We start from the raw sequence: 18,010 nt of genomic DNA, 5'->3' as shown, positions 1-18,010 counted from the left end.
CCTGCTTGCTGACGTTTTGTGATTCTTGGGCAAGGCCACCCAGATCCCTTTGCACTGCAGAATTCTGCAGTCTCTCTCCATTTAAATAATACTCTGCTTTTCTGTTCTCCCTGCCAAAGTGGGCCAACTTGCATATTCCCACATTATACTCTATAATGTGCATTCCTCGTTGTGCAATGGGGCACAGTGTGAAAGGAGCAAGTTTTGCTTCACGTATCTGCTAACTTTCAAGACAAATCGATAATGCACTAGGGCATTATGTGCACCCAGCTCCACACAATCCCCCCGCCGCGCCCCCCCAACCACCGCCCTCTTCTTTACCATACAATCCCCGCAATGCAGAAGGAGGCCATTCGGCCCATGGGGTCTGCACCAACCCTCTGAAAAAGCACCCTATCTATCCCACCCTATCCCCATCACCCAACTGTCGGATTGCTTATTTTTCAAAAGAGAGATGAGGGTCCGGTGGTAGTGAGAGATTGAGTTTTATTGCAAAGATCAGGTCAGTACACTTCAAAAACTACTGAATAAAATAAACTAAAGAAAACAATGAAAGGAGAACAAAGGCGAAGAAGAAGAGACGGGCAACACATGCGGCAGTAACATTATACCTGTACGGTTTGATACTGCCCCCCCTCTTTGCCCCTCTTTGGTTTACAAGTTGTGAATTGTGACTTCTGAATAGTGGTCTTTAACGTCACTCACATTGGTATCTAACATACTGGCTATGTTCCCTTTGTTATACTGTCACACCACTCTGGATTCTATAAAACTGATGTGCTCCCACAATTTAACTATTTCCTGACACCAACCTAACCTGGACATTTTTGGACTGGGAGAAAACCGGAGTTCCGGAAAGGAACACAGGCAGACACTGGGAGAGTATGGAAACTCCACACAGACAGTCACCCAAGGCCAGAATTGAACCAGGGTCCCTGGCGCTGTGAGGCAGCAGTGCTAGCCATGTAATGTTCCTGCCAATTTGACTAAACATGCTTGTTAGTATGAGTTTTGATGGCACAATGAATTCTGATGATAGGTGTCTGACGTATTTCTTTTTTGCAACTGTCTTTTGGTTGGAAGGCGATGTGGAAAATCAGGAATTTGGGAACAAATCTCTCTCCTTGACACTGTAAATTCCAACAGCCTGGTCACAGTGACACAGGCCAATGGAGATCTTGAATTAATTTAGTCATAGGTGGATTTGCCAAAAATATCGGGGAATTTGCATTTAATTTCTTGCGGTTTGTGGCATTGACATATGGCTCCCTGTGACGCACCCCTTTTTTTAAACAGATGGTGCTTGTGTAACTCTTGTGGCACAGTTTCAGTGCTGAAGTTGCCCACGCCCATTGGCAGACTGTGGCCTGGTGACTTGCTTTAGTTTGCCTTAACTATACTCATCCGTCTGCAGTGATGGATGTTTTCCCATCACTCATAAATAAAATGCAATTTTTCCACTCTTTTCAATAAAACAAACTACAGCTGCCGTAAAATTAAAGCAAATCGTGCACCTATATATCAAAATTACTTTGAATCCTGCTGCAAAATTTGTCTTCATTCTAATGTCATACGTGTCTCAACTTCAATTCCTTTTAATGGTATTTCATTACCCTATCCAGCTTCATCCATTTCCCTCATTGAAGACTGGATTCTCTGGCCACTTCTAAATTCCTGTCCAATTCTACAAACACGCTCTGATCTCAGGCAGTTTGCTGTGTTAAAGGTTCTGTGTCGTGTTGTAACCAAACAAGAACTTTATACTATCTTGAAACATTGAAAGATTGTTGTGACGTTGCTAATTTGCTGAGAATTGTATTGAACCTCCATCATCAGGGAATACTTTCCCGGGGCAAAATGCAATTAGAAATTTGTAGAACTCGACCGTTTAGGTAAGGCAAATACTGCAGATGCTGTAAACTAGAAATAAAATCAGGAAAGACGAAGAAGTCAGCAGGTCACATGACCACTCCCCACCAGGACTGGCTGAGCCCTTTCACCATTTAAATTTGATTCCATAAAGGATTAGCATTTTTATCATGTAGATCACAGTTTATTTTTCCAATTGTGTTTTCTCGATGCAGGTAATATTTTTGTTGTTAAGCATGCTAGACTGCATTTGGTAACAATACTATACAAGGTGTGGAAATAATCTTTTTGTTATCAATTTTCAGTCATTCTTTCTTTAGGCCTTCTGTTAATGCTGCCTGCTTTCTCTGACCAAGGGAGTGTTGAAGTGATCTGCTCCCAGGCCTGTACTAATGATGTCCTAAAGGCAGCCAGTTAAAGGCGTATGAGGGCGGCTTAAAGTAACTTGGACCATCATTTGGTGACTTTCTTGGACAACCTAACCAGTTGAGAACTTGCCCAGAAGTTGCAACCGTGCAAATTCATATCTTGCCATTCCATGGCAAAGCACGTTGGCTCAGTCGTGTTTTCACTACCCTAAATAGCCTTTGGTTCTGCTATGATTGAATCTGCATCAGGCAAACTTGTTCTAAAGCACGAGACTGAGAATTTGGAAATGCAAGCTTATGATATATAGACGCAGCTCACATTAGGTAATTCACAATGCATAGCAAAGTACATAAATACAACTTCATGGATAATGCTGCAGAACCCCATGGGTTCATGGATATGCCCCATGGGGCATATCCTCCACTCTCCCATTATCACTAAGACAAAAGATCAACCCTGGTTCATTGAAGTGTGCAGGAAGGTACCAACCTGGCTAAGCGACAACACAGGACTGCTTTAAAAAAAAAAAAACAATTATAGCCAGGAAATTGTGAGCTGCAAGCATTTTCAATACAGTGAGCTTCAAAGCAGGTTTGTCTTCCATTTTATTGCAGACTCTGCAGTACTTACAACAAAACGCGAAGGAGAGAGCAGAACATTCATCCAATGTCTTAGCTAGCAGTAGCGCAACATTCAGCATTCCAACGACCACTGCCAAACTCTCTATACAGGAACTTGAAGAACTCCGAAAACAACTTGGCAGTGTCACTACTGCCTCAAGTTCACAGCAGGTAAAGTGATTGAACTTCAAATCTTTATTTGGCCAATCTTGTACACTTAGGCCGTCTTTCATCGGCTGGTGTGAATTCAGTGTTTTAAAGAACAAATTTTCCATTTTCGATTATTTGTGCTGATGAATTCAAGTTTTGCAAATGATTCGAAATTTCCCAATGTAAAAACTGACTGAATCACGTAGAATAGAATTGCTGCAGGGCACAAGGAGGCCATTCAGCCCATCGAGTCTGCACTGACCCGCTGAAAGTGCACCCTACCTAGACCCACTCCCCTGACCTATCCAAAATCCCACCCAAACTGCACATCTTTGGATTGTGAGAGGAAACCCACATAGACACCCAAGGCCGGAATTGAACCTGGTTAGGCCAGCATTTATTGCCCATCCCTAGTTGCCCTTCAGAAGGTGGTGGTGTGATGCCTTCTTGAAACGCTACTGTGCCGCCCCGCAGAGCCCCATTTTTGTTTTCTGCCGTCTCTTGCCAAACCTTTACCCTTGCTGCACTTCCCGGAGGCCAGTGTCTCTCTGATGTTTTGTCCAAGTTCTTCAGGTGAACCTGGATGGTGTGTCAACAGGTTATTTCCTGTAGTTGGCATCATTAATCAAGCTTCTCATCCTGCCCTCATGCCAATGTCCACACATATATGTGTTTTCCAGCAGAGGTTGTTGCAAACTGGAGTGGGCCTTAATAGATGGGGTATTTTTGAGGATTTTAAAGCATTCTAGGGGGAGATGAAAGTTGTTACTTCTTAAATCACGAAGCAAACAAAATCCCTTCTTTACTCGTTTATGGGATGTGGGTGTCGTTGGTTAGGCCAGCATTTATTGCCCATCCCTAGTTGCCCTTCAGAAGGTGGTGGTGAGATGCCTTCTTGAAACGCTGCAGTCCTTCAGGTGGAGGTGCACCCACTGTGCTGTTAGAGAGGGAGTTCCAGGACGTTCCCCCAGCGGCAGTGAAGGAACGGCAATCTATTTCCAAATCAGGATGGTGAGTGACTTGGAGGAGAACCTCCAGATGGTTGGGTTCCCAGGTATCTGCTGCTCTTGTCCTTCTAGATGGTAACGGGTGTGAATTTGAAAGGTGCTTTCTAAGGAACCTTGGCGTGTTACTACAGTGCATCTTGTAGATGATACATACGGCTCCAGCTGATCGTTGGTGGCGGAGGGATTGAATGTTTGTGGAAGGAGGAGCAATCAAGCGGGGCTGCTTTGTCCTGTATGGTGTTGAGCTCCTTGAGTGTTGGAGCTGCACTCATCCAGGCAAGTGGAGAGTATTCCATTACACTCCTGACTTGTGATTTGTAGATGGGGGGACAGGCTTTGAGGGGATCAGGAGGTGAGTTACTCACTGTAGGATTCCTAGCCTTTAACCTGCCCTGGTAGCCACAGTATAAATGTGGCTAGTCCAGTTCAGTTTCTGATCAGTGGTAATCCCCAGGATGTTGATTGTGGGGATTCAGCGATGGTCAAGCAATTGAATATCAAGTGGCGATGGTTCGATGCTCTCTTGTCGGAGATGGTCATTGCCTGGCACTTGAGTGGTGTGAATATAACTTGCCACTTGTCAGCACAAGCCTGGATATTGTTCTGTTATTACAGAAGTCCTCAAAAACGGAACACAAAATATTTAAAAACTGATTTTAAAAACTGAATGATATTAGGTAACTGGAAATGTTGCACAACACTATGAAGAATATATTTGTAGTAAATTCTGGAGTAAATTTACGACGATCAAATTTATTAGGAGCAGGAGTAGGCCATTCGGCCCCTCGAGTCTGCTCCATCATTCAACATGAGCATGGCTGGTCTGATTGTAACCTGAACTCCATATTCCTGCCTATCCCCGATAACCTTTCACCCACTTGCTCATCAAGAACTTACTGTCCAAAAGGTTAGATAGGGTTACTGGGTTACACGGATAGGTTAGAGGAGTGGGCTTAAATAGGGTGCTATTTCCAAGAGCCGGTGCAGGCTCGATGGGCCAAATGGCCTCCTCCTGCACTGTAGGAATACCAACTTCTAACTTATCTAGCTCGGCCTTAAAGATATTCAAAGACTCTGCCACTGCCTTTACAGAAAGAGCTCCAAAGATTTGGGACCCTCTGCGAGAAAAAATCCTCCCCCTCTCTAAACTGAACGAGCCCTTATTCTGAAACAGTGACCCCTAGTTCTAGATTCTGCCACAAGAGAAAACATCCTACCATATCCACCCTATCAATACCCCTCAGGATCTCAAATGTTTCAGTCAAGTTGCGACTTAACACTTCTCCACTCCAGTGAATACAAACCAAACCTGTCCAACCTTTCCTCGTAAGACAACCCGTACATTCCCGTAAACTTTTTCCCTGAAATGCTTACAATGAATTTACATCCTTCCTTAATACTGTACACAGCACTCCAGATATAGTCTCATCAATGCCTTATAACTGAAGCATAACATCCGTACTTTTGTACTCTATCCCCCTCGCAATAAACAATAATGACATTTCACAGTTATGCTGAGTATCCTTTGTAATAATTTAATTTATTAGGTCAGGGAGTTATACTTGTGGTCTCCGCTTTCATATTTTTAAATTTTGATTTCTAGCCGCTTGAAGTTGTCCGGAAGCTCCTTCGGGACAAGCACAACAAGAGAAATCCAGGGCTGATTATTCCACATTTTCCACCATGGGTGTATGAAAGGCCGGCTCTTCTGGGGGACTTTATAAACAGCTCGAGTCCAATCACTGAGACAGTCGTTTCTATAGGTATATAGAGTATACATTGAATTTTCTTTCATTATTGTGAGTCTTGTACAGAACTGAATTGAAAATCAGAAACTAGAAGTGTTATTTTATCCGAAGGTCTGTATTCTTGGATTAATACTTACTACGTTCATATAGATTACAGACAACCGGACACCAATACACTGCAGAATAAAATCATTCTTACCATTGCATAATGCTGTGCTGAAGCAGATTGTGTTATTCTTACTTTCATTCCTTGAGTTCCATCAACGGTCAACAGTAAAACTCTAAATGCTACCTTCAAACATGACTCACTGTGGAAACGCATGTAGTATTGGGTCGTCTCCAACGTTCAAGGGAGCTGAGCACTGGCACCATTGCGCTCCACTGAAATCCTGTGACAATATCAGTTTACAATAAAGAATCCCTTTGTTTATTTCTTTTCTGTAGCAAAGATCATGATGCAATTATCAATCTTTCAGTTTGTGTTGTTATCCATTAACGGCACACAGTGCTCTGGATGTCTACTTGTCACGGCATTTACTTTGGCGAAGTGTCGGGGGTAGTAAACCCATTTCGGGGCTGATAGTAAAAGGCATTTTATATTTTGCATTGTGATTTATGTCATCCAAAGTCTTTAAGAACAGCCTTGCAATCAGTATTACCTATGATTTGGGGCATATTTTATTTTTGTATATAAAGATGTTTTTTGGTGTGTCGTTTGTAGAGATGTTAAACAAATTATTTTTCGATTAAAAGTTAAAAAAAGATTGTGAATCATGTAAAAATGCACTTTACATTAATATTCCATTACCCAATTTCCCAGGAGTTCCTAGGAGCTTCAGATTAAAACATACTCAACCCAAGCTCTAACGTGCTGGAACTGATTTCCCACTCATTCTTTCTGTTTGAAATCTCTTAACCAAGTTTGACATGTTCCTAAATTGTCTTTTTGCAATATCGTGCCTCTCACATATGGTAAATCTGTTGCTAAATTTCACTTTCGTTCAAAGAACAAAGAACAAAGAAATGTACAGCACAGGAACAGGCCCTTCGGCCCTCCAAGCCCGTGCCGACCATGCTGCCCGACTAAACTACAATCTTCTACACTTCCTGGGTCCGTATCCTTCTATTCCCATCCTATTCATATATTTGTCAAGATGCCCCTTAAATGTCCCTATCGTCCCTGCTTCCACTACCTCCTCCGGTAGCGAGTTCCAGGCACCCACGACCCTCTGCGTAAAAAACCTGCCTCGTACATCTACTCTAAACCTTGCCCCTCTCACCTTAAACCTGTGCCCCCTAGTAATTGACCCCTCTACCCTGGGGAAAAGCCTCTGACTATCCACTCTGTCTATGCCCCTCATAATTTTGTATGCCTCTATCAGGTCTCCCCTCAACCTCCTTCGTTCCAGTGAGAACAAACCGAGTTTATTCAACCGCTCCTCATAGCTAATGCCCTCCATACCAGGCAACATTCTGGTAAATCTCTTCTGCACCCTCTCTAAAGCCTCCACATCCTTCTGGTAGTGTGGCGACCAGAATTGAACACTATACTCCAAGTGTGGCCTAACTAAGGTTCTATATAGCTGCAACATGACTTGCCAATTCTTATACTCAATGCCCCGGTCAATGAAGGCAAGCATGCCGTATGCCTTCTTGACTACCTTCTCCACCTGTGTTGCCCCTTTCAATGACCTGTACTCCTAGATCTCTTTGACTTTCAATACTCATGAGGGTTCCACCATTCACTGTATATTCCCTACCTGCATTAGACCTTCCAAAATGCATTACCTCACATTTGTCCGGATTAAACTCCATCTGCCATCTCTCCGCCCAAGTCTCCAGACAATCTAAATCCTGCTGTATCCTCCGACAGTCCTCATCGCTATCCGCAATTCCACCAACCTTTGTGTCGTCTGCAAACTTACTAATCAGACCAGTTACATTTTTCTCCAAATCATTTATATATACTACAAAGAGCAAAGGTCCCAGCACTGATCCCTGTGGAACACCACTGGTCACAGCCCTCCAATTAGAAAAGCATCCCTCCATTGCTACTCTCTGCCTTCTATGGCCTAGCCAGTTCTGTATCCACCTTGCCAGCTCACCCCTGATCCCGTGTGACTTCACCTTTTGTAATAGTCTACCATGAGGGACCTTGTCAAAGGCCTTGCTGAAGTCCATATAGACAACATCTACTGCCCTACCTGCATCAATCATCTTAGTGACCTCCTCGAAAAACTCTATCAAGTTAGTGAGACACAACCTCCCCTTCACAAAACCGTGCTGCCTCTCACTAATACGTCCATTTGCTTCCAAATGGGAGTAGATCCTGTCTCGAAGAATTCTCTCCAGTAATTTCCCTACCACTGAAGTAAGGCTCACCGGCCTGTAGTTCCCAGGATTATCCTTGCTACCCTTCTTAAACAGAGGAACAACATTGGCTATTCTCCAGTCCTCCGGGACATCCCCTGAAGACAGCGAGGATCCAAAGATTTCTGTCAAGGCCTCAGCAATTTCCTCTCCAGCCTCCTTCAGTATTCTGGGGTAGATCCCATCAGGCCCTGGGGACTTATCTACCTTAATATTTTTTAAGACACCCAACACCTCGTCTTTTTGGATCACAATGTGACCCAGGCTATCTACACCCCCTTCTCCAGACTCAACATCTACCAATTCCTTCTCTTTGGTGAATACTGAGGCAAAGTATTCATTTAGTACCTCGCCCATTTCCTCTGGCTCCACACATAGATTCCCTTGCCTATCCTTCAGTGGGCCAACCCTTTCCCTGGCTACCCTCTTGCTTTTTATGAATGTTCAGAATGCTTCCTTTTACTTCTGAGATCAAAAGATTTTGTACATGTTTTTGTTGAGGTGCAATCATGCAGATTGTCTGTCGTACGATGCAACTTGTAGAAAATTATGTTGGCCAAACTTTCAGAATAAGCTTGTTGGGATGATCCAAATCCAGCCGCAATGTGTTTCACTGCCAAACCTCTCTCCCTCTCCATTAGGAACTGTGGCACTTGCTGCACAAGAACAAATGATAGTTGAAGACTTGCTGTACGTTTTGATTGGAGTCGATGGAAAGTACATCACAGCACAGCCATTGATGGGAAGACACAGTCGATCCTTTGCTGTTGACCCCACACTGGACATGTCTGTTAAAGAACTTGTAAATAGGATTCTTCCAATAGCAGCGAGCTACTCCTCTGTCACCAGGTGGGCAACCTCAAAAGGTGTTGGAGGTCAGAAATTTACATGTGGATTGCTTCTGCATTAGAAGCATTTTACTGGATGTTCCCAACAGTCATGTTCTCTAAATTGACTAAGGAACTGTGACATGCTAGACCTTGGATCAATGTCTGTAAATAATTTGGCTGGACCTTTGATAATTCTGCTTTGGGTCTCTACTCAGGTTCATTGAAGATAAGTCCTCCTTTGAGCATGGTCAGGTAAACCATGCTTTGGCTGCAGCCATGCGGACGCTTGTGAAGGAGTACATGATCCTCGTGACGCAACTGGAACACTTGCAGCGACAAGGGCTGCTCTCGTTACAGAAACTTTGGTTTTATGTTCAGCCAACTATTAGAACAATGGAGATATTGGCTTCGATAGGTATTGTTCTGTCTGTGTTTTGAACTTCATTCTTTTAAATGTATAAATAAAGTTTAAAAATCTTGAGAAAGCGAAAAGAGAAAAGTTTGCGCGTGTCAATTTGCCTGTTTTAAAAAATAATATTAATATAAAGTTACCTCATACGCACTTTAAACATTTTTTTTTAAATGCCCAATTCATTTTTTTCCCAATTAAGGGGCAATTTAGTGTGGCCGATCCACCTACGCTGCACATTTTCTTTGGGTTGTGGGTGTGAGACCCACGCAGACACTGGGAGAATGTGCAAACTCCACACAGACAGCGACCCGGAGCTGGGATCGAACCCGGGTCCTCGGCGCTGTGGGGCAGCAGTGCTAACCACGGCACCACTGTGCCGAACACTCATATGCACTTCTAATTGGAAGATATCTTTGAGTAATATTTATAATTTATAATAATCTTTATTGTCACTGTGAACAAGCCTTGGTAGAAATCTAATACATTTTAATTGTTGATAACTGCATTTATGTGTAGCTAACCAGGATTTTTATTTTCTGGCAAAAAAAATATATAATTAGTAACTGATTCAAGAGGACATGATTTCTCTTCTGTGTTTTGTACCAGCTACCTCTGTGGAGAAAGGAGAATGCATGGGGGGATCAACACTAAGTGTGCTCCATGATCGGACTTTTAACTACACAGGAGACAGTCAGGCACAAGAGCTCTGTCTCTATCTGACTAAAGCAGCCAGTGTTCCTTACTTTGAAATTTTAGAGAAGTGGATCTACAGGGGAATCATACAAGACCCTTACAGGTATAAGGTTACCCACTGGAAATCACTCCCCGAGTTTTGTTTTAAATTTTAGTCTTGGTTCCAAACAGATAAAATACTCTCTTGCTCTCCTCCCATCTTCTTCCGCACTGGCATCATTCTACCCTTCTTGTCCCCTCCTGGGCTGTGCACTTCATGGAGTAATTTTTCCCCACCCTTGGTCACTCCTGTCTGATGCTGTTGTTACTCCCAAGAAGTTAAATGTTGTTGCATGGTGTGACTGGGAATTTATGGATCTTGCGATCTGGAAATGTTGAGCTGAACTGTTTTGCAGAGGGGCAACGGGTTCTGTTGTTTGTGAATTGCAGGCGACCTGGGTCATGAATAGGCCAGGTAATGCAGTGTACAAGAAAATGTGCCCACTTCTTAGCTTGGAATATTTTTAATTACTTTGCCAAATAGCATTTTGCTTCATAAGATTCACCAGTTAATTTTATTGAACAAATGTATCCTTCTTTGTGTTGCACAGTGAGTTCATGGTGGAGGAACATGAACTGCAAAAGGAGAAAATTCAGGAGGATTACAATGACAAGTACTGGGATGAGAGGTATACCATTATCCAGCACAGAATCCCTTCGTTTCTGCAGAGGTTGGCTGATAAGATACTTAGCACAGGTAGTGTAATACTTGGTGTACTCTTTTCATTATCTGTATGTTCCATTGTATCTAATTTATGTTTAAATTACAATGACATCTATGTTGTTCTCTAGCATTGAAGCAAATTGACTTTTAAAAAGATGTTAAGTTAAACTAGCTTTTTTTGTAAGTCCTGAGGAATGACATTGCATGAAAAATACATTTGTAGCTAAATTTCATCAGCAAGTTTATTGTGCGCTCCTGCATTCAGGATCTGAGCGTCTTGCTAAATTGCTGTATAGTCGGGTTGATTTTGTCTGTGGAGACTTTCAATCATCTGAGTACTATTTATGTCTAACAATACTTCACACAGTCTGCATAGATGAGTTCTATTGAAAACATTAATAGAGAACTGAAAATACAAGGTTTGTCTACGAAGCTCTTCAATGTATCTAGCTGGGGGTTGCAAAACATAAGTTTAGTATTACGCTTCAATAATGTTGTCTTTGTCCATAATTCCTAGCAGGAAAAAATGGCATGACGACTAGGAAGACAAAATAGTGGCATGTTTTGACTCCAGAGACTGAGTACATGAAATCTTATTGAAAATGAGACCTTAGGAACAGACCTTGTTTTTGAGTCTAATTCCACTTTTTAAATTTCTATTTTAAAACAAGCAGGGAAGATTTGCAATGTCCTTGTATTGCAAAAAGATGATAGAATCTCCAAGGAAATTACATTTTTGAATGTCCTTCTCGGAAGTAAACATGTGGCATTCTAGTTAGGGCAACGCACTGCAACAAGATCTACGGATGTAACCTGCATTGTTTGTGGCTCCCGTTATTAATTCAACCCATTTACTTTGCAATTAAGCGGCTGCAATTTCTGTTAAGCTGCACTGGTTTTCATCGGTGCAAGTTTCCCCAAATCTGCCAAATCAACACACAAGATTTCAGAATTTTAGAGCAATAAATATACTTGCTATAAATTGAGTTCCACTAGATTAAGAAGTGTTTCCCTAGATGTGCACAGATCTGGCCACGAGGCTGTATATTAAAAAGATCTGTTATTATTTAAAAACTCAAGGATGCTAATAGACATATTTTGAAAGCTGATATATAATATTTTTAATTTACTAAAAAAGCTTGGCTATGGTGCACCGATATAACTAGCAAATGGCCCGGGGGTTTTTTTTTTTGTAAATGAATTTTCAGTCAGTTACAAATCAGATTACCAACTGTTGGTGGTCCAGATGCTCCATATAAAATGCTTTTGTTGTGCTAAAACCATTTTCAGTTGCATTAATCAAAATACTCCTAAACATATAAAGGAAGCTTTTAAAATAATCTTTCTGCTTTTGATGTTTAAAAAGCTGCCCAATTGCACTAGCTCATGGCAGGTTACGAGTCGCTTTGCAAGATGGATAGAACCTACACCGAAAATTGATTGTGCTGGCCGTGAGGACTTCATTTTAACACTGTTTTGCTCTAAAGATTCTGTTAATTATGGGCACTTTCAGAGCGCCACGGTGGCGCAGTGGTTAGCACTGCCGCCTCACGCCTCCTGGCCCTGGGTCACTGTCCGTGTGAAGTTTGCACATTATCCCGTGTCTCCGTGGATCTCACCCCCACATCCCAAAGATCTGCAGGGTAGGTGGATTGTCCATGCTAAATTGCCCCTTAATTGTAAAAATGAAAAAATATTGAGGAGTGTTTTCTTAAAATCCAAGGCAGAAAATTGTTTCTTATTAAAGAGAATATTTACATTTGTTATACACTGGACAGAGGAAACCTTTCCCCAGTTGAAGTTACTGGAATTGAGGTATTTTTCATCAAGGATACTTTATTTCACACCATGAGTGCAGAGTAGCATATCCTAGCCTGTAAGATTCATTCAAATCAGCTGACAGAAAATCGCTGTGCAATTTCCTGATGTTCTGCAGAAACTTGAAAGTGGAAACTCTCTCTGTGCCTCTCCATCCTATTTTTAAAAAAAAGAATAAACTCCATCCTATTTAAAAAAAAAAAAAGAATAAACCAAGCTTGCCATTTTATTTTTTTCTTTTGTTTGATCGCAAACCGTTTACTCCATAATGAATTCTCCTCCATCCTGGACTCAAAAGGTTGAAGAACTTCCTATAAGACAGAAGTGAAGTAGCTTGTCTTGGCCAGTCAGTCTGAAGGTCAATAACTTTAATTTCTTTGTCCCCCCTCGCCCCTAGGAAAATATCTTAATGTCGTTCGCGAATGTGGCCGTGATGTGACCTGTCCCGATGCCAAGGAAGTGATCTATACTCTGAAGGAACGAGCATATGTGGAACAAATCGAAAAATCTTACAACTATGCCAGCAAGGTTCTATTAGACTTCTTAATGAAGGAAAAAGAACTGCTGGCACGTCTCAGGTACACGGCATCAAGTCGTTTATTGAAAAAGGAAATGTTTTCTTATGTTCTTTGCCTACAGTATTTGAGTCGTCATAAAGTGCCTCTTAATTTCCAAGTTTTGTGCAATCTCGTGGATTATGCAGTCAATACTCCCATGGGGAGCTCTAAAATACTAAGCCATTTAGTGTGTTTTGTTATTCCCACAAATTGAATTAATTGCGTGTTTCATAGTTCCCTGGTGCGGGTCAACTTGTATCATGAGTATCTATGCATGTAGCCTATTAAGAACACAGACGGGATGTTTACTCAGAAATTAGTAGTCACTGTCTCAAAAATGCCTTTTAAGGGGGATCAAGAAACATTTCACTGGACCAGTCTTCTCACAAAACAAGTTAGCGTCATGAGAATCAAAGATGCAGGGTTGAGGTTTCTGCTCTGTGGTTTAACATGCAAGGCTAGAAAAAATGCTTTAAAAAAATATGGGTTCATCTATTGCGCAGGATTAAAACTCACTGACATGTCTTTTCATTCCACATGGGGGGCTAATCGAATTTGGAAACTTTTTTTTTTAAATGAACATTTGTTTTTAAATCCAATAACAATTGGCATTCCATCCAAGTGGCAGAATTTTGGAATATATTCTACTTTCAGCCTGGTGAATGCCATTCTTCATTCGATGGTGTGACTTCTTTTTCAGGGAGGTGGGAAAACTATTTGGCAAATTCCTAGTTCTTGTGTGCAATGTACAATGATGGTTCTTAATAGCATGACCAATATGCCCCAACTTCTTTATAAGTGTTGATAAACAGTTGTGTTAAAATGTATTAACTACCAGTAACATTCTCCTTGAAGCACGAACTGGTGAAGTTTGCACAGTAAGAATTTCGTAAAATGTATGCTTTTATATTTATGGTGTAAGTCAGCTATACTAGTAGAATCCCTTTATGACTGATTAATTGGTGCAACGTTCTTTTGTCCACTATAGCTGGCGGTCTGTCTCATAACTTCCCTAAAATACTAATCCTCAACTGCATATATCAAATGCAAGTTAAAGTGTTAGATTTCTTTATTCCAGTGCAAAGAATATGGTGAGTTCTTCAGGCTCTAACATTAGAAAGCTTCTTTCCTTTGGGGGAAAAAAAGCTTGTAGTTCTACTTGGCCAAGTACAGTAGGGTAGGTTTATTGTCGAAAGTGGTTTAAACAGGGCAGCACAGTAGGAGTGGTTAGCACTGTTGCTTCACAGCGGCAGGGTCTCAAGTTCGATTCCCGCGTGGGGCACTGTCTGTGCGGAGTCTGCACGTTCTCCCCATGTCATAAGAACTAGGAGCAGGAGTAGGCCATCTGGCCCCTCGAGCCTGCTCCACCATTCAATGAGATCATGGCTGATCTTTTGTGGACTCAGCTCCACTTTCCGGCCCGAACACCATAACCCTTAGTCCCTTTATTCTTCAAAAAACTATCTATCTTTATCTTAAAAACATTTAATGAAGGAGCCTCTATTGCTTCACTGGGCAAGGAATTCCATAGATTCACAACCCTTTGGGTGAAGACGTTCCTCCTAAACTCAGTCCTAAATCTACTTCCCCTTTTTTTGAGGCTATGCTCCCTAGTTCTGCTTTCACCCGCCAGTGGAAACAACCTGCCCGCATCTATCCTATCTATTCTTCATAATCTTATATGTTTCTATAAGATTCCCCCCTCATCCTTCTAAATTCCAACGAGTACAGTCCCAGTCTACTCAACCTCTCCTCGTAATCCAACCCCTTCAGCTCTGGGATTAACCTAGTGAATCTCCTCTGCACACCCTCCAGTGCCAGTACGTCCTTTCTCAAGTAAAGAGACCAAAACTGAACACAATACTCCAGGTGTGGCCTCACTAACACCTTATACAATTGCAGCATAACCTCCCTAGTCTTAAACTCCATCCCTCTAGCAATGAAGGACAAAATTCCATTTGCCTTCTTAATCACCTGTTGCACCTGTAAACCAACATTTTGCGACTCATGCACGAGCACACCCAGGTCTCTCTGCACAGCAGCATATTTTAATATTTCATCATTTAAATAATAATCCCTTTTGCTGTTGTTCCTACCAAAATGGATAACCTCACATTTGTCAACATTGTATTCCATCTGCCAGACCATAGCCCATTCACTTAGCCTATCCAAATCCCTCTGCAGACTTCCAGTATCCTCTGCACTTTTTGCTTTACCACTTATCTTAGTGTCGTCTGCAAACTTGGACACATTGCCCTTGGTCCCCAACTCCTGTAAATTGTGAACAGTTGTGGCCCAACACTGATCCCTGAGGGACACCACTAGCTACTGATTGCCAACCAGAGAAACACCCATTAATCCCCACTCTTTGCTTTCTATTAATTAACCAATCCACTATCCATGCTACTACTTTCCCCTTAATGCCATGCATCTTTATCTTATGCAGCAACCTTTTGTGTGGCACCTTGTCAAAGGCTTTCTGGAAATCCAGATATACCACATCCATTGGCTCCCCGTTATCTACCGCACTGTTAATGTCCTCAAAATGTCTTGTGTGGGCTTCCTCCAGGTGGCCCAGTTTCCCCCCACAAGCCCTGAAAGACGTGCTGTTAGGCGAACTGGACATTCTGAATTCTCCCTCAGTGTACCCGAACTGGCTCCGGAATGTGGTGGCTAGGGGATTTTCACAGTAACTTTATTGCAGTGTTGATGTAAGCCTACTTATGACAATAATGAAGGTTATAAATAAAGATTATTATGTTCAGTGGATGCTATACATGAGCCAGTTAATAACAACATGATTGATTGAAGGCATCATGTTTATCGGTACTAACTATTCAATTAAAACAGCTTTAGCTTTCTCTGAGAAGATTAATGTGGTTCAAGAATTTTAAACTCATCCAAAGAGAAGTTTCCATAAACGAGGCTGTTGCAAATAGAACAGACTATAGTCGGATTCTCTTAAGGACTCTAGACTCGAAATGTAATTAAAAATTTGTTTTAAAAAAGATAAAACCTTAATAAGTAGATATTGTTAAAATCTGCTATGTAAAAGCAATGCGAGTTAGAAACTTACTCCTATAGTATTAGCCTGAATCTGAGGGAAGAAAATTGAACGGGTCTTATTTTCTCAGACAGGTAACCTTTTGTGGCTCTTAGTTAACTGAATTCAGCAGTGTGATGATTGATGTTATTACACATTCTGCCTCTATCCTAATGATGCTTAATCTGTTTGGAAGCCCATTTGGATTGTGATCTGTTGCCTGGATATTGCTCAAGAAGTTTTGATGCAAATTAATTCTAACGCACATTGTCAAAAGCTGAATTTCATTATGTGTTCTGTGCTAACATAATAAGACTGGATAAATTGCTTCCAAATGTATTTTGTCGTCCTTGGGCTTTATGCTTGTTAATTATCATTATGTGGTCCTGCACTGTAAAAACAGCATGCCTTCATCAATGTGGTTCTTCAGTAAAATGCTTGCTGTTCAATTTCTTCTTTCTTCAGGTCAATAAAACACTACTTCCTGATGGACCAAGGAGATTTCTTCGTCCACTTTATGGACCTTACAGAAGAGGAGCTAAAAAAATCAGTAGATGATATCATTCCCACTAGACTGGAAGCCCTGCTGGAGCTAGCCCTGAGAATGAGCACTGCCAACACTGACCCATTTAAAGATGATTTGAAGGTGTGTTGGAGCATAATTAATGGAACCTTGTGTTTAAAAATAACTCCTGTTAATGTAATGGCTATGGAAAAATGTTTAGCTGTGATAAGTTCAGAATAAACCTCTATTAACAGTGTACTCAGTGGGATTATAAGGCAAATCTTATAACAATTTTAACCTTGTGAACAGTGTGGTATAATTTCTGTGCCAAAAACAACTCTTACTGTTATTCACTTGGACACACTTTCAGGGAATATTGAAACGATTATGAGTATCCGAGTAAGTCCTGCGTTTGAATAGGAGGGTTGACTGTTTTTAATAGCTCGAAGGCCTATATGCCAGAATTATATTGAATATTAGCAAGCTGTGTGTACCTAGTGATGAACCCGCTAACCCATCCACCCACACCTGCTCCCAACCCGAGACGAGGAGAAAAAAAATCGAAAGTGACGGAGCACTCTCCCACTTCTTTTCTACCGACAGTGACGGAGCTCTGGGAGCTGACACCCTCTTATCCAAGCAACAGTGCATGATTGGGAAAGCGAGAAGGACAATTAATCAGAGAGCAGTCTGTGTGACATTACTCCTTGAAATATACAAAATAGATTATGCCCCATTCCTTGATGGATTGGCTCGCTATCATTTTAAGGAATACATTAGAATTCACTTTTATAGGGCAATGCGGTGGTGCAGTGGTTAGCACAGCTGCCGATGGCACTGAGCACCTCTAATCCCGGTCCCGGGACACTGTCTGTGTAGAGTTTGCACATTCTCCCAGTGTCTGCGTAGGTTTCACCCCACAATCCAAAGATGTGTAAGTAAGGTGGATTGGCCATGCTAAATTGCCCCTTAATTGGACAAAAATATAATTGGATACTCTAAAAAGGGGCTGGTTTAGAACACTGGGCTAAATCGCTGGCTTTTAAAGCAGACCCAGGCAGGCCAGCAGCACGGCTCAATTCCCGTACCAGCCTCACCGAACAGGCGCCGGAATGTGGCGACTGGGGGCTTTTCACAGTAACTTCATTTGAAGCGTACTCGTGACAGCGATTTTCATTTCAAATAAAAACAAATCAATGTTTGGGGCATTAGTTTCTGTATTTAGGACTGAAATCAAAGGGTTCTGAAAGAAATACATTTTTCTGCCTGGGATATGAAAAGCTATGTTCCGCATGGGTTATGGGGCCACTTGTATT

At 41.7% G+C, this 18,010-nt stretch overlaps 1 protein-coding gene across 2 annotated transcripts in view; it reads left to right on the top strand.

The window, feature by feature from the left end:
* tubgcp2 (tubulin gamma complex component 2) overlaps positions 1 to 18,010 on the top strand; it is a 52,437-nt gene that overhangs the window by 11,249 nt on the left and 23,178 nt on the right. For both annotated transcript variants that reach the window (XM_072491667.1, XM_072491666.1), the window contains 8 exons: positions 2,853 to 3,029; positions 5,619 to 5,778; positions 8,775 to 8,982; positions 9,179 to 9,378; positions 9,982 to 10,171; positions 10,659 to 10,804; positions 12,987 to 13,167; positions 16,655 to 16,835. In XM_072491667.1, the coding sequence (XP_072347768.1) occupies positions 2,853 to 3,029; positions 5,619 to 5,778; positions 8,775 to 8,982; positions 9,179 to 9,378; positions 9,982 to 10,171; positions 10,659 to 10,804; positions 12,987 to 13,167; positions 16,655 to 16,835 (1,443 nt within the window). The remainder of the gene's footprint in view (positions 1 to 2,852; positions 3,030 to 5,618; positions 5,779 to 8,774; positions 8,983 to 9,178; positions 9,379 to 9,981; positions 10,172 to 10,658; positions 10,805 to 12,986; positions 13,168 to 16,654; positions 16,836 to 18,010) is intronic.

This window comes from Scyliorhinus torazame, chromosome 28 (assembly GCF_047496885.1).
Source record: "Scyliorhinus torazame isolate Kashiwa2021f chromosome 28, sScyTor2.1, whole genome shotgun sequence".
NCBI classification, from domain to species: domain Eukaryota; kingdom Metazoa; phylum Chordata; class Chondrichthyes; order Carcharhiniformes; family Scyliorhinidae; genus Scyliorhinus; species Scyliorhinus torazame.
This window is presented reverse-complemented; position numbering and strand designations above follow the sequence as displayed.